Consider the following 17,293-nt stretch of genomic DNA (forward strand, 5'->3'; position numbering starts at 1 on the left):
ACACCTGCATCCAATGCTTTTGTGACCTGATCATAAAAGGCAATCAGGTTGGTCTGACATGACCTGCCCCTAATGAAATCGTGCTGGTTGCCCTTGAGCAGCATCCCTGAAGCCGGCCCATCACAGATGTGCTCCTTGATGATCTTCTCAAAGAGTTTCCCTAGGATTGAGGCAAGACTGATGGGCCTATAGTTGCCTGGGTCCTCCCTCCTCCCTTTTTTAAAGATGGGGACCATGTTAGCTATCTTCCAATCATTTGGCACCTGGCCCGAGCAACACGAGCGCTCGTAAAGCCGTGCCAAGTGCCCTGCAATAACCCAGTTATATAGGTGTGCAACACTTGCTAATGTCTGTTTTACTGAAACAGGCCTGTACCATTTAAAAGGATGCTTATACCTAATAATTGCATTTTTGAAAATGGGAACCTTCTTTCTGGTACATTCTAAACCATAATTTCATATATTTCCCTAAGTCTTCAAATAATAATGTCTGTATCCCTAGACTTTTCTTCTATTTCTTAACTGAAGAGGGAGATAGAGCAGCTAAGATGATCCAAGTAGGCAGCTGGTATACGAGATGCTGCAACAGGAAAGTGACATTCATTTTCAGCAAGGGAGAAACTGACTGACTATATAATGGGAACTGTAAACTTAATTATGAAAAAAAAATTTAAACTCTTTTCAGGCTCAGTAGCTTAGCAATTAGAGTAGGTTCAAGTGTTCCAATGAAAATGTAACTGATGGTATTTCTTCAAGAAAGAAAGTTGTAAGAGGGTGACCTGTCCCCTTAAGAGAAGGCAGCTAGCCTGCTTGGCTAAAGGGCTGCAGCTGTGGGAAGGCTAATGAGGGCATGGCTCTTTAGGAATCAAAAACCTCAGCAAGAAGAACCAGCAGGTAGAGAGTGAACAAGAAGCATCAGAGGTAGGAGACTTTGGACTATGAGGAGGACAAGCCTGGGGAAGGAAGGCTGAAGCCACAGCAGATCCATTCCAGGGTCCAGGACAAGAAAGTTTTTTTGTTGTCTTACTTTGCGTGGTGAAACACTGTACACAACTGGGGCAGAGCTGTACAGCTCTGTGTACACTCTGATGTGTACACTCAGCTCTTTACATTCTGCTGTGACATGGCTGTAGCAGAGAGAGGGAAAAGAAGGCTCTGTGCCCCTCTCTGCCAGGTAAGAGAGAAAACCTGGGCCAGAGTGGAACTAAAGGAAGCCCTGGGGACACAGACTTACCTAACGGGCAGCTGACTATCAGCTGGCAAAGAAGCCAGCAGATTGGCTGCCAGGAGCACCAGCGGAGAGATAGGAAGCAGCTCTGCAGCCTGGAAGAGGGAGGAGAAAGAGAAGTAAAGCTCCCAGGCTGCAACGCTTCCTGATGAGTTGAAGAGGAGGACAAAGGCTTCTGTTCTTTTGCTGTGTTCAACAAAGGCTTCTGTTTCTGTTGTAACACCAGTGAATTGTGGAGGGAGTGTAGTGGTGGCAGAGTTCCCAGCCAGTGAGGCCCTGCTCAGACTCACAGGGTGACCAAGACAGCAAGCTTGCCATCCCTTAAAGGGACAGGCCCTAATTTTGAACTGTGTTTTGGACTGCAACTACCATGAGTGTAGATCCTACCTATAAACGGATTACATATCATCACAGTGAACTGCCTTCTGTTCTGTAGATCACAAACTCAACATCAAGGCATGGCGGGTGAATAGATACTAGAGGCAGAAACACCCCTAGGCCAATTTTGGTTTGGGGAGTACCCAGTCAAGGACAGCTTCCCAACCCTGCCACAATGGTGAGTACAAGTCACATTATAAGCCTGCCCAGCCCCCAGCCATGGGGCTACAAGTCCTCAACAGTAGAGCAGGTGGAAGAAGATGTTAGAACCTCAATGGCCATGATGGCAGGTGAAGGCTGCAGTGGAACAAGATTTCTAATTGTCTTGGCCTCCTTGCCTTTGGATCAAGGTCCCGTTCTGTCAAGAACCATATGGAAGCTGATGTGTATGAGCTTCTCCATAATAAAAGAAATCATGCACAGGCATCTTCTGTGGAAACAGCTTTTCCAGCACATCTCTCAGCTATTAACTGTAACCGAGTAGCCCTCTCCAAGATCTATTATGCTCACCTCACATGTGCAGGGGCCTAGAAAAGTTTTCCTAAACATAGTCTGGCTACCTGACTGGGAGCCATGTTAAGTGGGATCTGTACTGTAGTCAAAATCAGCAAAGACACATGATCAGTTTTGAGACCTGGAATATCATGACCCTCATGGACAATCCTAATAGTGAATGCCCAGAGTACTGCAGTGCAGTTGTGGCTCAAGAACTCAGGCAACACAACATTGATGTCGTTGCACTGAACAAGACCCAGTGAATAGGAGATGGGCAGCTTATAGAACAAGGAAGTGGCTATACTTCCTTCTGGAAGGGTAAACAGGAAGGAGAACACCAGCTTCAAAAGGTGGCTTTGCCATCAAGAATGAACTCATAAACCAGTGAGTTCCTTATCAGAATTAATGAGTGCCTTATGACTTTTCAACTGGGAGGGAACACATATGCTCCAACTCTTTTATGCTGCCAACAAAACCAAGGAAAAGTTCTACACCAAGCTTTACAAGTCCTGTCTGGCATTCCAGAGGGAGATAGATTATTCTTTTTAGCAATTTTGACACCAGACTCAGAAGGGACTCAAACCTCTGCAATGGAACCATCAGGAAGGAAGAAGTGGGAAAGGTCTACTCCAATGGCATCCTCCTTTTGACCAAATGCATGGAACATGGGCTCACCATCAGCAACACCCTGTTCCACCAGAAAAACAGGCACAAGACATCACAGCAACAGCCACATTACAAGCATTGGCACTTGATTGGCTACATCATTGCCCATACCCAGGATCACAAAGATGTATGCATCACCCAAGCTATGTTAGGAGCTTATGATCACTGACTCATCTACTTGGTTATGTCATTCAAACTGACCCCAAAATGATGGCTTCAGCAGAAGCAATGGCCACAGAAGATCAACATCAAAAGACCCAAGGACTTAATTAAGTGAGACCTCTTCCACTAGAGCCTCAATGAAAAACTGGTGAATTCCAATCAACAACAATGGGAAAATGTCAGCGGTGCTTGGGGTACCTTCAAGTCCACTGTTGTCCATGCCTATGAAGAGATGCTTGGATTCTTTACCAGGAAACATCAAGACTGGTTTGGTGAAAGTGACTAAGAGCATTGTGGTCAATTCAAGGGTTGATTGACCACAAGTGCGAAGCCTTTTGTACTTGGCAGAATGACATCACACAGATGAAGAATTACAAGGTATCTGGAGCTCATGGAATCACTGCCAAAATCTTCAAACGGGGGAGAGGAGCTCACATCACAGCTCCATGCCCCCATCTTAAGGATCTGGAATGATGAGGTAATCCCGGATGACCTCAGAGACACTCTGATCATGACAATCTTCAAAATAGGAGACAATTCTGACTGCAGAAATTACAGAAGGATCACCTTGCTGTCCACCACAGGAAAGATGATTGAGAGAAACCTCCTGAACCGTCTCTTTTCACTTGCTGAAAAGCTTCTCCCAGAATTCCAGTGTGGGTTTATGTTATCTAGAGGCACAACTGTCATGATCTTCACAGCTCACCAGCTGCAGGAAAAATTCTTGGAACAACATAAGTCTCTGTACGTGCCTTCTTTGACCTCATGAAAGTCTTCAACTCTCTCAACTGGGAAGTGCTGTGGAGCATCCTTCTGAAGTACAGATGCCCATCCAAATTTGTCACCATTCTTTACCTGCTTCATGGTGGTATGTAAGCAGTAATTCTCAATAAAGAATATTTTACAGATCCCTTTGAGGCTAAGACAGGAGTTAAGCAAGCTGCATCATCACTCTAATACTCTTCTCAATATTTCTTAGCACAATGCTACATCTGATCACCAACAAGCTTCTAGTCAGTGGAACTAAACTATAAATGGATGGTAAACTGTTTAATATCAGCTGCCTCTGAGCCAAAAGCAAGACCACTCCAACCTTAGTCATCAAACTCCAGTATGCTGATGATTCTTTACTGTGCGCTCACTTGAAAGCAGACCTTCAGGCAATCATCAGTGTCTTTACCGAGGCATACAAAAAATGAGACTGATGCTTAATGTGCAAAAGACTAAGGTCCTCCATCAACAAGCTCTTAATGAGCAGTCCTCTCAGATCAAAGTTTACTAGAAAAAATGAGAAGAAAAACATTTTTCCTAAGCTTTCTTAAATACTCTTCAAATACTCAAAAGGCTGCCATAAACAAGAGGAAAAGCACCTTTTCTCTCTTGCTACAGAGAGGAGGGTGCAGACCAATGGCCTGAAGATGCAGCAGAGTAGGTTTAAGATGAATTTGAGGAAAAACTTCTTCACTCTTAGACTAGTGAGGCAGTGGAATAGACTGCCTAGGGAAACTCTAGACTCTTCATTGCTGGCGGTGTTCAAGAAGAAATTGAACAGCCACTGGTCAGGGATGATTATAGGCCTAGCTATGCCTATGTTCTACTATGGGCATTTCCCATGCTTCTGAGCGTTGCTGGTTGCCCCCTCTTCTGCTTTCTGCTACTTGTGTCAGGGCATTTTTAAGCCTTCCTCAGAGGCACTAGGTATTCTCTGCAGCCAGAGCTGGGGATTTGGACTAGGATGTGCCAATGTTTCTCCTGGGACTAAAGTCAAAGATTCCTGATTAGGTCTTCCCCTCCACTCAGGGTCAGACCAATTGCCATATTTGGAATCAGGAAAGAATTTTACCCCAAGATTAGACTGGTATAGACTGTTGGGATTCTTGCCTTCCTCTGTAGCAGGGGGACATGGCCCTCTTCCTGGGATTTTTTTGTCTGCCATAGTTTCCCTGCTTTACCTATGCTAGGTTCAGGTGTTATGTGTTGTGTTGTGACTGAGTCAATGGTAATTTTATAAAGAGTTTAGATGATGGGTTTTATAGCATGGTTTGATCCTGCCTCAGGAGGGGTTTGGACTAGATGAACCCTGGAGGTCCCTTCAGCCCTACCCCTCTATAATTCTGTAATACTGTTTATAAAAAAACCAGGTAAATGTACTTATACAAAAATATGGGGAGTTTTCAGTCAACAGTCTGAATGAATTAAAATGAATAGCAATGTTCTTTCTCTATACTTAGGTGGAAAAGAGCTATTTTTGACAAAGGAACAGAAAAAATATTATAATGCATTAAAGAAACTTGGGACCAAGAAACCACAAAAACCCATCCCAAGGCCCCTGGTAAGACCCTCCTGAATTACTTTAATAGAAATAAATGGAATCATTGACTATTTTAAAACCAATCAAGCAATCAATCAGCTGGTAACAATATTAGACCTGACTAGAATATTAATTGCAGATATTATTTACTAATATTGTCCTGTTTCTCTTTACAAGTAACTTGCAAATTGTTTCTATTTTCTTCACATGTGCTCTGTATATATTATCCAGATACACTGGATACACTATATATTATCCAGATACACTGGTGCAGGCTCCTAGCCTGGGGATTTTTAAAAGGAAGTTAGATGAGCACCTTGCTGGGGTCATCTGACCCCGGTGCTCTTTCCTGCCAAGGCAGGGGGTCGGACTAGATGATCTACCTAGGTCCCTTCCGACTCTAGCTACTATGAAACTATGAAACTATGAAACTGAAAACAAGTGCAGCCTATCAGTTGTTTGTGGGTTGATCTCTTTGAAGTATTAATAAAATACATTAGGAAACTATTTGCAGCTTATAGGGTGTTTGTGAGTTGTTCATGATAACCAGTAGGGCTCTGTGAAATTTCGCCAGCTGTTTCATTTTGACATGGTTTCAACTCATTATGAGCTTAAAACAGTGAAATTGAAATGAAACAAAGGGCTTTGAAACAGCCTTGAAACAAAATGAGGGCAGTCAAAACGTTTCAAAAGTTTCAAAACGTTTTGGGTTTTGAAGCAGCCTGATTGAGTTCCTGTTCCCAGCGCTGGGATCGGGCTGAGGAAAGGAACTCAGCCTGATCACTCAATTCCCCTCCCCAACACTGCCATTGGGCTGGGGAAGGGAACTGAGCCCAATCGTTCAGTTCCCCTCCCCAATGCTGCCATAAATTGGGCTGGGAAAGGGAAGTCAGCCCAGCTGAGCTGAGTTCTCCTCCCCAGCACTACGATCGGGCTGGGGAAGGGAAGTCAGCTCAGTTGGGCTAAGTTGCCTTCCCCAGCCTGATCCTAGCGCTGGGGAGGGGAACTCAGCTGGGTTGAGTTGCCTTCCCCAACCCGATCAATGGCAGCACTGGGGACGGGAACTGAGTGATTGGTTGAGTTCCCTTCCCCAGCCTGATGGATCACGGTGCTGGGAAGGGGAACTGAGCAATGGGGCTCAGTACCCTTCCCCAGTCAGATGGATCACAGTCTGGGGAGGGGAACTGAGTGGTTGGGTTCAGTTCCCTTCCCCAGCCCCAACAGTCTCAGTGCTGGGGAAGGGAACTGTGTGATCAGGCTCAGTTCCCTTCCCCAGCTCATTTGGGCTGGGGAAGGGAACTGAGCCCCCGCAGCCTTCCTGGGGTTGCAGCCTTTGATCTTCCTGCCAGATGAGAGAAGCTGGGTGCTGATGCCTGGGACCAGCAGCATGCTGGGACCCAGGTTGTGGTGGCTTGGGACCCAGGCAGCAGCACCTGGCTTCCCTCCCTCATCTGGCAGGCAGATTGGAGGCCCACAACCCTGAGAGGACTGGCACAGCTCCAGCAGCCCTCCTGAGGTTGTGGGCCTCTGATCTGCCTGCCAGATGAGAGAGGCTGTTTCAAGTTTCCCCATTACAGCATATGGGCAAAACTCAAAACAGCGTTGAAACAGCATTACTGTTCGGATGAAATGAAAAGGAACATCAGTTTTGAATCAAAATGAAATTCTAAACGTAATGCTGTTCCATCAAAACATCAAAACGCAAGTCGAAATGGAATGGTGCCGTTTTGCACAGCCCTAATAACTAGCTGCTATTCCATTTACCATGGAAAAGCACGGCAAAACACAGATTTTCTCATTTAAAAAATGTGGGGAAAAGCAGGTTTCCCTTTGCAGGCTGACAGAGTTCCAGCCTGGAAGGGGCTGGGCAGAATTGGAGGAGAGCGATCAGGCATGGGGCGCCATGTGCATGTGCGCATGCACACATGCATATGGCAGCCAGGCAGCCTGGAAAGCAGCTCCCACAGCTCTCTATAAATAAGTCCATGGGGTGTGGGGGTGGAATTCAAGCCTCATAGTGAGGGAGGGATGGAGGGAGTTGAGTAGGGCTAGGGAAGAGGCTGCTGGCCAGCCAAGGAGGTACATGGGGCCCGGTGCCCACAGCCAGGGCAGGAATACACAGCCACAGGGCCCAGGTGGGGAGCAGGACACAGCCACAGGTGGCTCATCTAGGTGATGGTGGGTCGACTGGCTCCCTACCTCTGTGCGCACTCCTGGGGAGGACATGGGGGGCATGTCCCCCCCAGATTTCTGTGCAGGTGTTCAGATGCAGGCTGGCAACTGCAGGCTTGGGGCTCCCTGCCCTGCTGCCCTCCCCCAAGGAGCACAGGAGTCAGCACAGTTGGGCACAGTAGGGTGTGGAGGTTCAGTGTGACCATTGAGAACCTTGTGGTGCCATGGTGAGGCACCTCCTGTCCACTTGGCAGCAGTGAGGGTGTTGGCACAGAGTTGTGCCCCCACTGCAGGAGGTGCCTCACCATGGTGATGCAGCCACCGTGGGTCTCCTGGCTGCGACATGGACCCTGCTCCAGCTGTGGCACCTGTGGTGGAGGGGGAGCCAAGATCCACACTCCACTTGGGCCACAGCGGCCGCTGCCTCCCTGAGGCAACAGCTGGGGCTTGGGCACTGATAGGGGGGCAGGTTCTGTGGACCTGGGTCCCTGGTTCTGTAGCCTCGGCAGGGCAGGGCTGCAGGGAGATGGAGGGACTGTGGGTGGGAGTGAGGGGCAATGGCATGGGCAGGACACCAGCATATCAGGGCTGCTCAGTGCCACAAAGCAGTGGTGGGAGGGACACCTGCAGCTATACCCACATCCTGGTGAGCGAAGGGGATAGGGACAGTATTTTATTTTAATTTTGGAAAAATGCAGATTTGGGGGTTTTAAATCAGAGATATGGCAATTTTTATCAGAGAATTTGTGATTTTTGAACAGAGAAAACCAGGATAATGTATTGTTTGTCACCTAAATCACTTGATATTGTTTTTGTTTCCAATTTAAAATATTGCCAATTACAACAGAAGAGAAATGAATAGGAAATAACAAATAACCTATGTCTGGTATTTAATGAATAAATAAATTTCATTGATGTTTAAATCTGTAAAAATATCAAGATTAATGAACATTATCATAATTTCTTCTGTCTGAATACCCGTATACAGCAAGAAACATTAGCAGTACTAATGTTTTTACTTGATTAGAAGACAAGGTTTTTTTCCCCACCATTTCACATGGGGAAGAAATCCCGTCACCTTAAATTAAGCATGAGGTGGGGTAATGAGGGCATGCAGCTGCTGTGGCTACAGCCCCAACATGGAGTTGGGTCTGGAGCTGGACCTGCAGCTACCATCTGCTCCCCACTGCCTTCGCATGCCACACCACCCCTCCACAACAGCCCCCAGTCTCCCCCCAACTCCCTCCCCATGTTGCTTCTCCCTCTCCCCCTCTGCTGCACTCCTTACCTTTGTTCTGCATCAACAGGCTCTGTCCTTTTCCTCTCATACATGTATATATTAGGCTTGGTTGCAGTCTTAACTGTGTAAAGATATCACATAAAAACACTTAATGTAGATTATAGTAACATTTATTTTCACCTTCTGACGAAAAGAAGGAAAAACTAATATTTTGCATTGCTTGAATCTCACAACTAACGTTATTCTCTTTTTTTCATTTCAGAACAAATTCCAAGGTTTTGTTTTTGACGTTGTATCCCACCAAGCATTTGATATTGCCATTGCAATTTTCATCTGCCTTAACATGGTTGCCATGATGGCGGAAAATGAGAATCTAGACACTAAAAATGTTCTTAGTAGGATCAACTTGGTCTTTGTTCTCATCTTTACTGGAGAATTCATCCTGAAATTGCTGGGCCTAAGACATTACTACTTTACCAATACTTGGAATATATTTGATTTAGTTATTGTGATCCTTTCATTAATCAGTAAGTGTAATTGATTACCATTACAATAATTAATATAACTAATTACAAAACAATAGTTACTCTTAGGCCAGAGAATTATGTTTTGCCAACACCAACCAAACGAAATGAAACAGAATTTTGTTTGAACAGTAGTGAATGTTAATGCAGATTATATGAACTCTGGATCCAATCTCCTCAACCCCCTTTGAAGATCGGAAGAGCGCTCTTCCAAACGAAATGAAACAGAATTTTGTTTGAACAGTAGTGAATGTTAATGCAGATTATATGAACTCTGGATCCAATCTCCTCAACCCCCTTTGAAAAGCTTCACAATCTTTCTTCTTTCTGTGTCTAATCCCCTTTGTTCCACATTTGACTTATTTTCTACTTGTATTCCTTTCTTCTCTGTTTCTTTGGTTTGTTCTTTTTATGCAGTTACAGAAAAAAATCATAGAATTTAAGCAAGCACTGATAGAGGGAAAGCTGTAGTCCTGGTTGCCAGCTTTTTTCCTTGTCTCTCCATAGCATCTCCAGGTTGCTGACATTGCTGAAAATTATCTAGTTCTTCATTATTCTTTTCTTGGACTAATACTAGACCTTTGCGTCATGGCTGTGCTGCCATGTATACCAGTTATTTGATTATCATAGGTAACAGGAGCACAGTGGTCACATCTAGGCTAGGGACAGACATTCAGAAAGCCTGATCCTGAATTAATTCAGTCTTTGCAGGTTACTCTAACCTGGCTCAGCTAAATCAGTTTTGTAACCGAACAGACGTCCTGGAAATGCAGACGCATGCCTGCAGGCTCAGGCTAGGAGCCAGGGGTCGCTAGATCACCCCTCCCTTCCTTCCACAGCATGGAGCTGAGAGGGGCATGGCCAGGCTCCAGCAGGATGCTGTGATTAGCCCAGCAGGAATAACAGTGTGTATCACCCAATTAAGAAAACAACAGGGGGACATTACCAACTACTTGTAGATTCTGCCTGTTGATTCTGCACAGATCATAGCCATCATGGGATCTGCTAGCTAATACACAGATACCTCCTCAGCAAGACAAAGGGGATTCCTGCTTAGCACAGAGTGATGAGGGGGAGGGAAGGGAGGCTGAGGCTGTGGCCAAGGAGCAAAGGAGAGGGGCCAGCCTTGCTGTGGATCAGAGAGCCCCACCCAGCCCAGAGAGCATGCTGGGATGCTGAGGGTGTCTAGTTTGTCTTAAACAAGCAATGGGTCTGGGAAAGACGTTTCATAAACCTGTTTGAGTCAAATCAGTTAAGTCTGATACTACATAAAACCAGGTTTATCTCAAACCAGTTTCAACCATTCTCAAACTGATTTATGTGCACTGAACATCTGTTCTGTTACAGATTTAAAACAGTTTCTGATCACTTAAAATGGCTTGTGTATAATGTCTGTCCCTAGTCCTACAGTTACTGTGCAATCCCAACACTACATGGGTCATTTTTGATGGTACTGTGCAGTACAAGCTACTGTGCAGTAGCATTGGCATCATGGTTTGTGGCCAGCAATGCTACGTAGCTGTAGCAACGAGGTATGGAGACATAGCTCATCACTACAATGACATAGCATCTTGTGTAGATACATCTAGTGAGATGCAATTAGGGAGCATAACAAGGACAGAGGGGCTCCTGTTACTGTAAGAGAAAGCTGCAGGTTAGAGCATTGTGCAGGAGACAACTGAACTAGGGAGAGTTGCATTTGGAGTAAGCCCCAGAAGGAAGCCCAAAGAATTATGAGGCTACCTACAATAGGGAAGTAAGACTTCAGGGGCCCAAGGAGCACAGCTCTGCAGAAACCTGGAGCAACAGGGACCCAGGCCTTGAGACCTGGGATTGCTAGGTAACTAGAAAGGACTGCAGGTCAGGGGAGTCTCAATAGCTTGTTAGGCCGAGCGGAAACCACTGAGCCCATTTTCAAAGGCAGCAGTCAGGTGACAGAAAAGGGCAAGACTTATAGTTTGTAGGGTTGGAAGGGACCTGAGCAGATCATCCAGTCTGACCCCCTGCCTTGGCAGGAAAAAGTACTGGGGTCAAACGACCCCAGCAAGGTGATTGTCAGGCCTTGTCTTAAAGACCCCCAGGGTAGGAGCCAGCACCACTTCGCTTGGAAGTTGGTTCCAGATCTTAGCTGCCCTGACAGTGAAGTAGCACCTCCTGATGTCTAGTCTGAATCTACCCTCTGCCAGCTTGTGACTGTTATTTCTCGTCACTCCTGATAGTGCTCAGGGGGAGCAGGGACCCCCTCCAATGCCTGCTGGTCCCCTCTGACTAGTTTGTAACAGGCCACTAGATCCCCCCTCAGCCTTCTCTTGTGGAGGCTGAACAGGTTCAGGTCCCTTAGCCTCTCCTCGTAGGGTCCACAGTCCCCAACCACCTGCAGAAGCACTCAAACCCCAGCTGCCACCCATGGGAGGCAGCAGCTACTGCAGTGGAGTGGAATGCGAAGCCCACCTCCGCTTCCCCCACAGGCGGCACAGCCAGAGTGGAGCCTGTGTGCGGGGCAGGTGTGGGCTGCCTGCTGCAGGCTCAAGCAGGGTGGGGCTGGCTCCCTGCCACTGCGTGCACTCCCAGAGGGGTAGGGAGGACCTGTGCCCCCCAGATTGGTGCACGGTGTGGGCTGCCTAATGTGAGCTTGGGCTTCCTGCCCTACTGCCGTCCTCTGGGACCTCCACTGCCCAGTAGGTGGGACCCAGAATGGTGAGGCAGACCGGGCCCACACAGGAAAACTCCTTGCCACTGTGAGTCCTGCACTGCCCTCGTGACCCTCCCCCTGTGCACTCCACAGCAGCAAGGGGCACAAACCCGCACCACCAACCCCACTGCTGCTGGACAGTCAGGGGATGCCTCGCTAGGGCAATGTGGGGCTTGCAGTGGCAAGGAGCTTCCCCACCCAGCTCTGCTCTGCCGTACTGTGCCAGGTCCCACCTGGGCCACAGAGGACCCAGGAAGGGGCAACAGGGCAGGGAGCCCAAGCCCATAGTGGGCAGCCCACATCCAACCCTGCCCCACGCACAGATCTGGGGGGCAACGGTCCCCCATGCCCCCACCTGGGAATGCGTGCAGTGGCAGGGAACCAGTCCCCCCCCTTCCCCCCGGACAAGCTGCCTGCAGCCCCGTCCTGCTCCCCGCCAGGGCCTGGCAGCCATACATTCTGGTCTCAGGGCCCCAAGCCTCCCAGGCATGCCCAAATCCCTCCCTCCCTCCCTATGAGGGCCTCAATCCCCTCCTTCCTCCCCACCAGACCTACCTGTGGGAGCTGCTCTTCAGGCTGCCTGGCGGCCATGTGCATACACATGCACGTGGTGCCCCCCTCCTGATTGGCCTCCTCCTGCTCCCTGCAGCCCCTTGCAGGCTGAAACTCTGCCAGCCTGCAGAGAGCTCTCTTCAAAAGTGTGAAATCCATGTGTTTCTCCCTTAAAATGAGAAATCTGTATTTTTCTCTGTTACTCATCTGGTATAACAGAAGGGAAATACATACCTTAAATTACACTTCGAAAGGTGAGGATTTCTGTAGATGATAACAGGTAGCTAACAGACAAGATAATGAAGAACAAGACCATTTAAGAGCATCGTTATCCCCTATGGAGTGCAGAGAAGTTAGTAGGGAGCAGGTTGATTATAATGGGCAGTAAAGTCAATACCTCTTAAGTCCCTGGTTTTAAGGCCCTTGGCACACATTCATTCAAAGATGCTATGGGATCTGATCCCCAATCCCAACATTCATGTTTTCTGCCATGCCATATGTGCATGGCATGAAATACAATTTTGGGATTAGGGATTAAATCCATGGTGTATCCTTTATACTTCCCAGTTCAGGGGGAGCCCAGGGTCATAAGTCAGAGTTTATAAATCCAAGGCCAGGCCAACAACGGATTGTCAGTCCCAGTCCTAGCCCTGTTATAGTCTTTGGTATAAGGTGCCAAACAAACCAGTCATAAGATTCTACATTATACATTTTTATGACTGGTTTGCCATTTTACAGTGCCCTAAATTGGGTACAACCTTGCCATTTATGCTGTGATTAACATGTTAATCATAGCATAAATATAACTTGTAAAAGAGGCCTTAGTATTGAGTAAGCCAATGAATTTCTGTTCCCAGACCTGTCTTTTGAAGGTGTGTTGTCTGTCAGCTACCTGAGACTGTCTTTCTTTATTCTCTTTTTATTTAAATAAAGAGTTTTTTGACAGGCTTCTATTCTACCTTCTATTTAGCTGAAGCTGTCTTTTTTCCCTCTTACCCAAAGAAATTTACCTGCTGCCCAAAAGCTCACCTATATCCCTCCCAACTATACGGTTGCCCAATAAAAGTTATCACCCACAAGAATCCCTACCTCTTGCATTTTTCCTGGACCATCACAGCGACATCATCATTCTAACACCACTTTAAATGATCAGTAAAATTATTACAAGGAAAATTTAACACCAGGGTAGAAAGTAATGCAAAAGCCATTTACCCAGGAGAACAGTATCCATTATGTAGCCTGACTACATAAACGAGTTGTTGGGAGGGAGGAAGCTCTGGACAAAAGAAGCACTAGATAAAATAGTCCTCATACAAAGAGGCATTGGGAACAGGAGCCAAAACAATCAGTTGTTGAACTGACAATCAGTTGTTGGCCTGGCCCTGAAACTATGGTCACCTTCCTTGCCAGTGCAGGGGGAGCTCAGGCTCATGACCCTGGGCGCCCCCTGCACTGGGAAGTATAAAGGATGCACCTTGGATTTGATCCCTAATAGGATATAGGAAATCAGAAACTGCTTTGCCTAGTATTTCCCGTTTGCTGTAGATGACTCAATGTTTTTGTGGTTTGGAGATATATAAGGCTGTCTATTGACAGAGTAAGAGGTCTATGCATTTCTCTGGTTGGAAGAAGACCATACTCTAGAGCAGCAGTTCTCAACCTTTTGCACCTTATGTCCCACCTACATAAGGTCAAAAAATCCTGGTCACACCAGTTAACAAGCAGTGGGGGAGGGTCCCCAGGTGCCAGTAAAAGAGCAGGGGGGAGGGTCCCCCAGCAGCCGATCAAAGTACGTAAAAGCAAAACTGGAAGTCCCACCATGGCACTTCTTCTTTCAGCGCCGCCACCCGAGTCCCATGTAAAGGACCTTCACGTCCCACCAGTTGAGAAACCCTGCTCTAAAGCAGTGATTCTCAACTAGGGTTTGTTGGCACCCAGCAGTGCCTTGCCCAAGGGTGATAGGCAAAGTTAGTACTGCTGTAGGAGTTCTGGTTGTGCCAGTTCATAATAATGCTAAGCTACAATGCTGAAAAGCAGTATGGGAGAAAGGGTCCTCATGACCACTGGATGACCAGATAAGAAAGAAAAATATAAAAACACTAATGAGCAAAAAGACACTTATTTAGAGAGAGAAAAGCTGAAAAACTTGATGAATGAAAAAAGTAAAAACTAACGAGACAGAGATAAGAAACAAAGGCTAGGTGTGTAATACTTCGTAAACAAATTGAGTAATGATGAACATCTTGACAGAGAGATATAAGATTTAGCATGAGATGGTGGTGGGGAGGGGCAGGTGTGCACAAGTATAAATACAGGGGCTGAGAGACTTGTCTCTTGTAGAGACCTAGGGCAGTGAGAACAACATACTATGTCCATACCTGTGAAGGACAAGCTTCACCAGGTTGAACTGACTGTGAATTAGCCCAACTGATATACTGTCTGAAGACAGTAAACTTTCTGAGCTTTTGCCACCGAGCATGGATCTGAATGTTTTTTTCTGAGTTGCCTTTGGAAACTGAGTTGTCTTTGGACTCCAACAGCCTGTATATCAAAAGTGACATGAACCAGATACCACCCGAGAAAACACGCTGCATGCCTCAGTGTGCAAACATGATTCACAAGATGAAGCCAGAAGTTTCAAACAGGAATCCACAGTGTTAAAAACATTCTGCCCTGTTGTGGTCTTTCTGAGTTCTTTGCAACAGAAGAATTTCTCTATTATTTTTCTGTAAAAAAAAAAAAGAGTGAAAGCTAAAAGCTGGCATTTTCTGAAGGATGCCTCATGTCTAAAAAAGTTGAGAACCACTGCTCTAGAGGCAAGCTATGTACATGTTGGGCTAGCAGTAACAACTTAGAGGCAGAATAAGATCTGAGGCCTAGGCTCTATCTATATGTAGTAAGAGAATCTTTATCAACACTGACAATGCTGTTGTCTTTCTCTGTCCTGGGCAAAAACAGACTTGAGGATCATCTTCTCCCTGAAATAGAAGAGGGAAAACAAGACTTCATGTGCCATAGCCTACAAGGTTACACCTAGTAAAAAAATCTCTTGAATCCAGCATGGAAGTAGATCTGATAAACCCCATATATTTGAGGTGCTCAGCATAATAATGCCCACAGAATTAAAGCAATAATTCATCTTAGTTACTTTAAGGGATTTTTTATGTGTTCATTTAACATTTAAAGGAGTTTTGATTTGTTTATAAACTTCAGATGGATCATAAAATTTAACAGTGTAGCTTTCCTCTTAAAGTGTCAAGGACAGCAACAGTTTTGCCTGAGTTGACAGGACATTATCACTTCTAACTTGTAACACCTAAATACCTAATACATAACAAATAACAACATGTTCCTATATATCTGCAATCTTCATTGAGTTAGTAGCATAATTCTATTGTTGTTTTTTCCCCCTCTCTTTTCCTTTAAAGGTTTGGCACTTGCTAGAGCCTTTGAGACTTTGCTCTCTCCTACACTTTTGAGAATTATTCGCTTGGCACGGATTGGCCGAATCCTAAGACTAATTCGAGCAGCTAAAGGAATTAGAACTCTCCTTTTCGCATTATTGATGTCCCTTCCTGCTCTGTTCAATATTGGTCTGTTATTGTTTTTTGTCATGTATATTTATGCTATTCTTGGCATGAATAATTTTGCCTGTGTTGGTTGGATAGGCGGGATTGATAACATTTTCAACTTCCAAACCTTTGTTGGCAGCATGCTCTGTCTTTTCCAAATTACAACATCAGCTGGTTGGGATGGGCTTCTGAACCCTTTGTTAAATAGCACATCATGTGCTCCAAATTTAAATCTAACAAATTTAAATGTTAGTTGTGGAGACCGTTCTGTAGGTATTCTATTTTTTGTTAGTTATGTCATCATAACATTTCTCATTGTTGTAAACATGTACATAGCTGTTATTTTAGAAAACTTCAATGTTGCTACTGAAGAAAGCACCGAACCTCTAAGTGAGGATGACTTTGATATATTTTATGAAATCTGGGGAAAATTTGATCCTGAAGCAACTCAGTTTATTAAGTATTCTGCACTTTCAGACTTTGCAGATGCTTTGGCAGAACCCTTACGCATACCAAAACCAAACTACCTTGAGCTTATAGCAATGGACCTTCCCATGGTCAGTGGAGAGAAAATCCACTGCTTGGATATCTTGTTTGCTTTTACCAAACGAGTGTTAGGAGAATCTGGAGATATGGATGCTCTGAGAATACAGATGGAGGAAAGGTTTATGGCTGCCAACCCATCCAAAACTTCTTGCAAACCAATCACAACTACTCTTAGAAGGAAACAGGAGGAGGTTTCTGCCATTGTTATTCAAAGGGCTGTCAGGAGTTATTTGCTTCAGTGTTCTGTGAAATAGGCCTCTTATACCATCTCAGGAATTGAGGAAAGAGAGGCACCTAAGAAGGAAAATTAATTGCATTCATACTGAATGAAAATTATGGTAGTCAGCTAGATAAATCACAAACTGCCTTTTCCATGTCTTTCCCTTCAACTTATGATAATATCACTGAGCCATTCATAACCTTCAGGTAATGGCAATTACCGCGCTCCAGCAGCCTCCCAGATCTTGTGCATCAGCATCCCCATGGCTTCAAAATGGCAGTGAAGGTGCTTGAACTAAAGCTCATCAAACAAGCTTTATTTCAAGCACCCCTGCCACCCTTTTGCAGTGCAAGGATGTTGATACATGAGATGCTGTAGTGCTTTAATTAGAGCAGCTCTCAAAGCTTCTGTAATTAAAGTAGCGCCCCCCTACCCCCATCCCTGGAGCACTGGCAAAAGTGCCCATGGTGTCTTAATTCCAAAGACTGATTCAAATCAGCCCTGCTGAGTTGCTGCAAAGCTGCTTACTCATGTCC

At 45.7% G+C, this 17,293-nt stretch overlaps 1 protein-coding gene across 1 annotated transcript in view; it reads left to right on the forward strand.

The window, feature by feature from the left end:
• Nucleotides 1-17,034, forward strand: part of LOC109321731 (sodium channel protein type 5 subunit alpha-like) — a 150,727-nt gene extending 133,693 nt beyond the window's left edge. The window contains exons 9-11 of the mRNA XM_019552798.1: nucleotides 5,160-5,260; nucleotides 8,914-9,178; nucleotides 15,848-17,034. Of these exons, the coding sequence (XP_019408343.1) occupies nucleotides 5,160-5,260; nucleotides 8,914-9,178; nucleotides 15,848-16,791 (1,310 nt within the window). The 3' untranslated portion in view covers nucleotides 16,792-17,034. The remainder of the gene's footprint in view (nucleotides 1-5,159; nucleotides 5,261-8,913; nucleotides 9,179-15,847) is intronic.
• Nucleotides 17,035-17,293: the final 259 nt, after the last annotated feature.

The sequence above is a fragment of the Crocodylus porosus genome, unplaced genomic scaffold, assembly GCF_001723895.1.
Source record: "Crocodylus porosus isolate Cpor-Errol unplaced genomic scaffold, CroPor_comp1, whole genome shotgun sequence".
NCBI lineage: Eukaryota > Metazoa > Chordata > Crocodylia > Crocodylidae > Crocodylus > Crocodylus porosus.